Source organism: Sander vitreus, chromosome 5 (assembly GCF_031162955.1).
Source record: "Sander vitreus isolate 19-12246 chromosome 5, sanVit1, whole genome shotgun sequence".
NCBI lineage: Eukaryota > Metazoa > Chordata > Actinopteri > Perciformes > Percidae > Sander > Sander vitreus.
Window position 1 is genome coordinate 35991443 of NC_135859.1, and position 11067 is coordinate 36002509.

Here is an 11067-nt window from a genome sequence, read left to right on the forward strand (position 1 = left end):
GGTTTAAAACTGATGTCAGCTTGTTAAATGTGAATATGTTCTAGTGTCTTCTCTCCTCTGGGATAGGAAACTGAATATCTTTGAGTTGTGGACTAAACGAGACATTTGAGGACGTCATCTTGGACTTTTTTGGGAAACACTGATCCACATTTTTCTGACATTTTTGAGACCAAACAACTCATCCATTAATGCAGCAAATACTCAACAGAATACAGCCGTAGTTATTTCAACGTAAACATCTATTTAAAAAAAGGATACATACAGGATAAAGTGCTGACGGCAGAGGGAGGCGGGGAAGAGTTTCAAACTGTAACTATGACGTTTGAATATCCCTACTAAAAAACACATGGGTCTGAATTAAGGCTGCACGATATGAGAAACGTATGTGATAAAGTTGCTGAATATCTTGATAACAGGCGCCCGGATAGCTCAGTTGGTAGAGCAGGCGCCCATAGAGGTTTACTCATCAACGCAGCGGCCGCGGGTTCGACCTGCGGCCCTTTGCTGCGTGTCATTCCCCCACCTCTCTCTCCCCCCTTTCATTTCTTCAGCTGTCCTGTCAAAATAAAGGCCGAAAATGCCTAAAAAATAATTCTTAAAAAAAATAAAAAATAAATATCCTGATAACGACATTACTTGCGATAAACAGATTTTTTGACAGAATGACGGTTACATTTGTGCAGTTATCTGTGGATATTTTCTTTCAACTAACTAATCTCTGAATGTCTTTGGCGATAAGTGGCAGCCTTTTTGCGATGTGTTTTGCGCGCCAGTTGATATCTCGGTGAACACACACACACACACACACACACACACATAAAATAATGGTCAGCGATAGCAAGGCACATTCGGCTTAGCCTATTACAAGCGAAACAATGTGCTTCATGTGCACTTAGGAAGCATTTCAGATATTGATTACACTCGATCCATTATACCATTTAGCAGGCTCAATTTGTATTGATTCCATTTTCAGAAAGGCTTCTAATGTTACAGTAACACTCCTTAACTGGATGCCGGGCCTTTCTCCAGTTTGCTCTCCAAAACACGGCTGCTTGTGGATAAAAATAGTCGGCATCACAACACCTACGGAAACGGCACCGAGTGACCCAGTCAGTCAGTCAGTCAGTCTTGAAGCCGGACACACGGAGAAGGCCTGAAATGGAGAGAATCTGAATCTAACCTAGAATACAGGCTTTTTCCTGCAGAGAGGATTCTTTGGCGCCCCCCAAAAGCGGTTTTAGCCCCAAAATGTATTGTATATATGGAAGTTGAACGTAAAAAATGTCCATATGCCCACAGTTGTGTGCGCCTTGTTGTGGGTCACCACAACTGTCTGCAAAGATTAGACCACTTTAAAAAGTACAAAACTGCCCTAAATTCATGCATGCTGCTAAACCAAACTGTGCCTTTTCCCAAGTGAAGAGTCCAGCTGTCAGTTAGCGTGCCCTCGCCATCACATCCACATTGTGTCACTGCATACCTGTTGTTGAGCCCAACAAAATGAAGACAACAAAGGATGATGGGTTCAAACCTGCCCTGGGTTTCCCCCAGAATAATGCCAGGATCAGACTACACGAGGTTTCCTTCTTCAAACCTGCCGGGGCCGGGAAGCTACGATACCCGTTAGCAGCAGCTGGGAGTTTATCATGTGACAGCGAAAACGTGAAAGGCGGAGCAGTATGTCCTGTATGTCCCTTACTGGCTAACGTATTTCAAAATGGAGCATGAATATGGAGCGTTTACCCCAGTTCATGCAAATGTAACATTTCAAGCCAAAAGGAATCCTCTGAATTGATGGTGGAGGTAAATATTCATGAAAAAGGACACGTTTGTGAACGGGCAACACAGATTTTGATAATGAACAACTGAACACCTTACACACTGGACCTTAAAAATACATTTTTAAAGATTATTCCCAGTGGCTTAGGCCCGCTGGGCCACCAGGCTTTCAATACACCGGGGGAAACCCTGCTGCCCATTCCCATTTAATAATTAACCGATGGTTTGTCATCTGTCGGACCTGCTGATTGAACATATGCACATAATAATAAAGCAGCTTCTGCAACTGTTACGTGTCCAACGCTAGCATTACTAGCGTTAATAACGCAATAGATTGATGATTATGGTACTGCTAACTAGGGCTGCACGGTATAAGGAAAATATGCAATAATGTTGTTGAATACCGCGATATAACTTGCAATAAATAAACAGATTTTTGTGAGTGTGTTCTCAGTTCTGCCGCTTTCAGTATTCTGCTAAAATGCAACAAACTGCTTGTTGAATTGACGCATACACCAACGCACAAGCATAAACATCGGGCCACTTACGTAGGCTACACCGAAAGCTCTGCGTGGAGCCTCCGCAGAACCATAAACACGCTTATGTCTTCCACAAACCCAGGGAAAACACTGAACCGGCTGAATTTGTACAGTTCAACGCACCAAACTGTACATTACATACAAAATACAATCAAGCAGCGTCTGTTGATGAGCACACCAAACATTACACCAATCTCCGCACACACAAAAACAAAACATTTCCCACTTCTCCCATCATACAGCTGCAGCTCTAGGCTACTGTTAAAGTGCCCATATTATGAAAAAAAAAACACCTTTTCTGGGATTTGGGGAGTTATTTAGTGTCTCTGGTGCTTCCACACGCATACAGACTTTGAAAACAACCCTCCATGCTGTTCTGAGTGAGATACGGTTTCTGAATGTGTCCTGCCTTCAGTCTCCGGGTCAGCTGGTCAACATCTGCACGGCTTTCTACGTCACTAGCTGAGACGAGGGGGCTAGGGGGCTAACCGTTAGCATGCTAGCTCGTTCTCAAGGGCAAAACACTGCTACAACACACACTAGTTCACCATAATCTACAAAATAAATTGTATAGAACTACTTCCATGTCCCTGTTCTGCAGGTATCGTTTAGAAGAAGTCTCCCAGCTAATCCTGCCTTGTACTACTGAAGTTGGAGAAACAGCTAGCTAGCTCATGTAGTCCTTACCTAGCTACTGAGCATGTAGTCCTTACCTAGCTACGGAGCATGTGGTCCTTACCTAGCTACTGAGCGTGTAGTCCTTACCTAGCTACTGAGCATGTAGTCCTTACCTAGCTACTGAGCGTGTAGTCCTTACCTAGCTACTGAGCATGTAGTCCTTACCTAGCTACTGAGCATGTAGTCCTTACCTAGCTACTGAGCATGTGCAACTGCCAACAAAGATGTTCCAGCAGTGAGAGGTCTCACTCTGTAGCTAAAACAGAGACCTGAACACAGGGTGAAAAGAGGAGCTGCAGCAATGAGCAGTACAACAACAATATGAAACCATGTAAACCTATTCTGGTACAACCTCTAAATACAATGATGAACCTGAAAATGAGCAGAATATGGCCACTTTAACAAAAACTCTAAAACAAAGCCATACGTTGGAATATTAGCTTGTTAATATGAACTTCTTCAGGGTTTTAAGCTGAATTGGGAATGGTTGATTGCAGGTGTGAACTCATAAATACCTGAGACTTAATCAGCGTTTTCCCGCCATAATAAGACTCAGGTGCAGCACCCGAGCCATTTTTGGCAGCACCTAAGTTGTATGAATGTAAAATCAATGTAGCGGGAGCGTAAAAGCTAACTAAATGACACTCAGATACTCAGAAATACTCAGATCTTATCTTATTAGTCCCCGGTGGACTTCTTTATGCATCATCTGCTCCAGCTTTTCCAACGTTTTAGACACAGATATGGTGACAACAACGGTCCAAAATGATGGTTTTTTTATTGGAAAACGTCACATTTTCTTGAGGAAGGACGCCTAAACCCCCTCGCCAAATACGTGCACTTAAGTCTCCAACAAACCTACGTAAGGAAGGACACTTCTAACTCACAGCTGCTGGATGAATTCCATGTTATTTCATAACAATCACAGGATTTTTCATTACATTTTACATTTCACAGTTCATGTTTTTACTTCAATAAATGCAACATCTTTCCAAAAGTCAATGAGTGATCGCGTTAACTTATCGGGATTTCAATATCGGTCAAAGTATTTGTGATTAAGATTTTTTCCATTATGGAGCAGTCCCAAGATAACATAAGGTATCATTGATTTAAAATGGTTAATCATCACTTTCACTCTCAATACTGTTCATTATCTACCCCCCAACCAGGCATTAGACCCCAGCGCGTGGACATGTGACACGAGCACTGCAGCAATGTTCTCTACAGACCGGTGAACAATACTAGCTCCACCTTTATTACACTGTAGAGGACCGAAATATCGAGGATACATAACTGTTAGCTCCAAGTTTCCATCGGCATCACTCTGCAATCCAACATCAGGGACACGTCCGGTTTCTAGATTGTGCCTTCAAAATAAAAGCCTACATTTCAGATTAAAAGAAAACATCTACTGCGTTATGGAATGCCGTTTTATTCAGAATTAAATAAATGAATAAATAAATATGCCTTTGAAATGCATCATGAAATAAATAAATGAGGCAATGAATACATAATTAAATACATTTTATTATTTTATGGTACTTTTATTTCATAAGTCCACATTTATTTATTTCCCTCTCTATTTATTTCCAGTTCTTATATGCAAATCAGGGGGCGTGGCTATCTCTCACATTCAGAACAAGGTGAATTCAACATTTTTCGCCATCTTATTCATCATTAAATTCACTTCTGACAACGTTTTAGGCGAGAAATGAACCGTTTCGATTTCTAATATAGGCGGTCTTGCGAAAATCGTTGCCGAATTCACAATTTGCGTCAAAGTTTTCGGAGTTCAGAAGCTCCATGAAGTGACGTGACAGCCAGCAGGCGTCTGCCCCGGCCGCTAGCTCGTCGCTCGGAGAACCCGCTGTAAGCTGGAGGACACACACACACACACACACACACACACACACACACACACACACACACGGACACACACACATGGACACAGACACACACACACGGACACACACATGGACACGGACACACGGACACACGGACACACGGACACGGACACACGGACACGGACACAGACACACACACGGACACACGGACACGGACACACACACGGACACAGACACACACATGGACACACACACATGGACACAGACACACATGGACACGGACACACACACACGGACACACACACACGGACACACACACACGGACACGGACACACACGGACACGGACACACGGACACGGACACACGGACACGGACACACGGACACACGGACGGACACACGGACGGACACGGACACACGGACACGTTTCTCTTCGAGAAGAATTCCCATTCACCTTGTCTCACTTCAACGGAAATGTTCAGTTTAATGTGAATTAGAGCAGTCGTTTGCCCGCTAGCTCACCTAACAACGCCTCAGCTAATGTTGTGTCAACCCGCAGTCGCCGAGCCGACCCCGTCAACAATGTTTAGGGACAAACAAACAAACAAATTCTTGTTGTGCTCTGTCAGGTCAGCGCTAGTTGGTAGGGGGGGGAAATCTCCAGAGGCCTCGCGATACGATATCATCACAATACTTATGTCACAATACGATATTATTGCAATAGATGTCCTTTTTTCCAACTTCAAATGTTTCCCAATTTCAAATGATGTCCCCAAAAGGAAACTTTGTCAACATCTGTTTCATCTAAAGATACATTTCTCTGTCTGTTCATCTCACTTCAATTGTATCGCTGCAAAATGGGATTGTCAGACAAACTGACCAAGACACATATAATAAAAGATCGATACTTGGCGTCTGTGTATCGATACAGTATTGCCACAGAAAATATCGCGATACTATGCTGTATCGATTCCCCCCCCCCCCACACTCCTACTAGTTGGTGGTCTAGTTACCCCAGAATAGGTGACTGTGGGCTGGGTACAGAGCACCGCAAACTGCCCGTCGTGTTGTACTCTCACTTCGCCTTTTTTCTGTTCTGAATGTGAGAGATAGCCACGCCCCCTGATTTGCATACAAGAATAAATAATGGATAGATCACATTAAATAAAAACCTTAACGCTGGAATTTGAAATAACTTCTGCCTTGCACAAGACACAGAACGGATTTCAAAGTAAAAGGGCTATTTCATAAATGTAATAACTGTGGGGAAGAAATGTAGATTGTAATAAGGTATTACTACCCCCCTCCACCACTCTTTTCAATTACTACTATTAGGCAGACGAAACAAACTTCCACTGGCCCAGAAAATAATGTACAAGAAACATATCATTACCTCTGAAATAACCACTCGGAACAAGATAAAATAGGGACTGTACTGCTGCTGTTTGGTATGTTTTAGATGTCCATCCATCCATCTCTGTATGTATCTACTGTATTTATCAATCCATCCATCCCTCCCTCCCTATATCCATCCATCCATCTCTATATCTATCCCTCTCTCCATCTATCCACCCACCCATCTCTATATCTATCCCTCTCTCCATCTATCCACCATCCATCCATCTCTATATCTATCCCTCTCTACATCTATCCACCCCATCCATCTCTATATCTATCCCTCTCTCCATCTATCCACCCCATCCATCTCTATATCTATCCCTCTCTCCATCTATCCACCCCATCCATCTCTATATCTATCCCTCTCTCCATCTATCCACCCCATCCCATCTCTATATCTATCCCTCTCTACATCTATCCACCCACCCATCTCTATATCTATCCCTCTCTCCATCTATCCACCCATCCATCCATCTCTATATCTATCCCTCTCTCCATCTATCCACCCACCCATCTCTATATCTATCCCTCTCTCCATCTATCCACCCACCCATCCATCTCTATATCTATCCCTCTCTCCATCTATCCACCCATCCATCCATCTCTATATCTATCCCTCTCTCCATCTATTCACCCATCCATCCATCCCTCTCTCCATCTATCCACCCATCCATCTCTATATCTATCCCTCTCTCCATCTATCCACCCATCCATCCATCCCTCTCTACATCTATCCACCCACCCATCTCTATATCTATCCCTCTCTATATCTATCCCTCTCTCCATCTATCCATCCATCTCTATAGCTATCCCTCTCTACATCTATCCATCCATCTCTATATCCCTCCCTCTCGCCATCTATCCATCCATCCATTTATCCCTCCCTCTCTCCATCTATCTATCCCTCTCTACATCTATCCACCCATCCATCCCTCTCTCCATCCATCTCTATATCTATCCCTCTCTACATCTATCCACCCATCCATCCCTCTCTCCATCCATCTCTATATCTATCCCTCTCTACATCCACCCATCCCTCTACATCCACCCATCCCTCTACATCCACCCATCCCTCTCTACATCTATCCATCCCTCTCTACATCTATCCCTCTCTACATCTATCCATCCATCTCTATATCTATCCCTCTCTACATCTATCCACCCATCCCTCTCTACATCTATCCATCCCTCTCTACATCTATCCCTCTCTCCATCCATCTCTATATCTATCCCTCTCTACATCTATCCACCTCTATATCTATCCCTCTCTCTCTACATCCATCCATCTACAAAAACCCATCCGAGCTGCCATACCCCTAATGTCTGACATCCAGCATCTAACTCAACGTTGCTTCTTTGTGTTGAAGAAACAAGTATACACAACTTGAGTCACAATGACGGTTTTATGATAACTGTAGAGTTTGACACACTCGACAGGGATCATAAAACACCCGAGATTAAGGGGCTGCAGTTCCACTATTCAAACAGGAAAGCTACGTCATCTTTGATTATCAAACGTCTAATCAAAACGTCTGTGGGACAACAGCTACAGTACATACGCCAACCCACATCAGAAACCATTTGGAGATCCAGAGCAAGGCTGCAACAGACGATTGTTTTCATCGTTGATTAATCCGTGAATTATTTTCTGGAATAATCGATTAGTTGTTCGGTCAATAAATGGTGAAGAATGTGGATCAGTGTTTCCCAAAAAGCCCAAGATGACGTCCCCAAATGTGTTGTTTTATCCACAACTCAAAGATATTCAGTTAAGTCACAGAGGAGAGAAGAAACTAGAAAATTAGAGATGTTCCAATAATTATTTTCTTCCTGATTCTGATTCCTGAACATGTGTATCGCCGATACCAGTACCGACCCGATACCAGTGTCTTATATATGTTACTATGTTTTAACTGTTAACCCTGTATGTATGTGATATGATTTATATCTTGTTGTTAAACTCTTTGTGAAACATGAACAAACACAAACAATGAACGCCACAGAACATCCTTTTATTAGGGTTAGGGTGACAGTCATGAACATAAGTAACCTACTTTCAAGTATATTTTCTTCAGGGCCTAATTGTGTGGCATCGGATCGGTGCATAAACTCCAGTACTTGCCGATATCGATACCAGCATTTTAAGGCTCTGACACACCAACCCGACAGCCGACCATCGGCAGAAAAGGCAGTCGGACTGATCAGTCGGCTCCCCGAGGTCAAAAAAGTGCCTCGGAACACACTTAAGCGACGCCGACTTCAGCGTACGTTTGGCGCGTGCATGAGCCGTAATACGTCTCCATAACAGCAGGTGGTGCTAATCTGTATTGTCACCGGAAATGACGCAACATCTTTCTAGACCTCGTAAACACAGAGCACGCTGAGAGGGTTGATAGTAGTCAAGAAGGATTGTTGTTGTCATTGCTCGCTGAATGGAAGAAAATACGATGGCTAATAATAAGAAGATACGGACGTTGTCTGCTCCGGTTTTCTCGTGCACTGATTCGCTAGTCAAGGGCTAGCACTCCACCAATCAGATTGGTCATTGAGTCCGACTGCCCAAAATGAAGGCCGACAGCTCCTCCGACTGACGACGGCACGGAGCACACCGAACAGACTCGAGTCACTGACCTCGCCAGACTGTCCGACGGACGATAATCAGGTTGGTGTGTCAGGGCCTTTAGGCAGTGTCGGAGACTTTTTTGATACTGGTATGGGTATCGGAACGTAACTATAGAAAATATTCACATTTAACAAGCTGGAATCAGAGAAGAAAATGACTTGAATCCAAATAGTTGGCGCTTAAACTAATGGATTAATCTTTGCAGCTCTGATCCAAAGAGATGCTCAGTGTGCGGTGCAGTCTGAGAGCTCCTAGTTTAGAAAGCTGCTGCACTGGCACTACTAAGAAAGTTGGAGCTGTGTAACTTGACACCTGAGATACAGAGATACATGCAGAGTGTGCCTCGCATATGCAGTTATCAGAATCACCTTTAAAAAAGGTCCGGTGTAACGTGTTTAGTTGTTCATTCTCAAAATCTGTGTTGCCCGTTCACAAACAAAACCTTTTTCATGAATATTTACCTCCACCATCAATTACAAGTATTCCTTTTGGCTTGAAATTTTACATTTGCGTTCACATGAACTGGGGTAGACGCTCCATATTCATGCTCCATCTTGAAATACGTTAGCCAGTAAGGGACATACAGGACATACTGCTCTGCCTTTCACGTTTTCTCTGTCACATGATAAACTCCCAGCTGCTGCTAATGCTGCTAACAGGTATCGTAGCTTCCCGGCCCCCGGCAGGTTTGAAGAAGGAAACATGGAGGACCAACACGTATTCAAAACCCAAATTTCAGGAACAGGAGTCTTTGTCTTCTTCGCCCAGAAAGAGGAGATTGAAAAGAGCAAGAGACCGGCTTTTTGAAGCGTGAATGCTACCGTAGCTGTAATACGTACTTTGAACTGCGTGGTGCGAGATCATATATGATCTCAACGCTGGACGGGAGAAATTCCCACACACTGGACCTTTAATGGGAAAGTAAGTGTGAACACACACACACACACACACACACACACACACACACACACACACAATGACTCTGGCTTTTTGTTGCTCAAAGAACAGACACAGAAATAGACATACGGTGAAAGACAGGGACAACAAAACTACTGTCATACAGTTCCCAAAAGCTTAATACTATTTTGTTGTTTAAGAAATTGAGTGACTTGAGTATAAAATAGGTTTTCAGAACTTTTATTTTGGTAGAGTTGGCAGGAAGTGCTCTGGTAACGTCGCATCCTTGACAGTGGGTCAATAACATGCAAGGCAAGAAACTTGCTATATAGCTGTACCGTTTTCACTGAGTGTGTGTTGCAGCAGACAGTTACTATATACATTAAAAGAAACCTAAAAAGACACCCTTATCATAGCAGTGAGTGTGTGTTTCTATATATAAACCTTTGTGTGTGTGTGTGTGTGTGTGTGTGTGTGATGGTTTTCACCCACCTCTTGCTCGGTGTCCCCCTGCTCCGACACTCCTATTTCACTGGGCAGTTCGGCCAGATCTGTGACCCGAATGAGTCCGTCGTGGAGGAAAATGGTCTCCTCCTTCACAGAAAGCCATTGGGACGAATCCACAGCCCCGGAGCCCATCGCTCTCTCCTCCGACAGTGATGCCAAAGGGGTCGAACATTAAAAATTCAGTGGGAGGATGACAGAAACGCCCAAGCTAGCCGGCTAGCGAGCTAACTTACAATAACATAACTGCCGTTAACGGTCGCCGTCTTATCTGACGATGGACGGGGCAGACTGCGTTGCTAAAGTGGAAGCTAACTGGCGATGCACGGGGCAGAGTGCGTTGCTAAGGTGGAAGCTAACGGCGGACAGCCAAGCAGTGAACAGGCGGTAGTGGCAGGTCCTCTTCACATAACATAAGTGGTCGTGTCGTGCTAACGGTTCCTGCTAGCTGTCTGGTTAGCCGGATGCTAACTTACCGTATCGTTAGAACGTTACCGAGCAGAGTGGGCGTGACACCCGTACTAAATCCGTTATTGCGCCGCAGCGTTTAAACGGCAGTGTTTTCAGGACGAAGACTGCGTCTGTAGTAAGCTTCTTTTTAACGGTGAAATTGGGACCGCAAACCGATTCGCTAACGGCCCGGAGCGCTGTGTCAGTTGCTGGAGAAGATAATGAGAAGCTCCCAGCTGTCAGTGCGACGCCATGTTTCCAAGGCCAACTAGCTGCTCCCAGCATGCACCGCGGGCCAGAATAAAAGCTGTCAAAAATTCATGAGTTCATGTTGATGTCTAATAACACAACGTATTA

General features: G+C 44.0%; 1 protein-coding gene across 4 annotated transcripts in view; it reads right to left on the reverse strand.

Moving 5' to 3' along the window:
* Positions 1 to 10967, reverse strand: part of hectd4 (HECT domain E3 ubiquitin protein ligase 4) — a 99764-nt gene extending 88797 nt beyond the window's left edge. For all 4 annotated transcript variants that reach the window (XM_078251662.1, XM_078251660.1, XM_078251661.1 and 1 more), the window contains exon 1: positions 10249 to 10967. In XM_078251662.1, the coding sequence (XP_078107788.1) occupies positions 10249 to 10395 (147 nt within the window). In that variant the 5' untranslated portion in view covers positions 10396 to 10967. The remainder of the gene's footprint in view (positions 1 to 10248) is intronic.
* Positions 10968 to 11067: the final 100 nt, after the last annotated feature.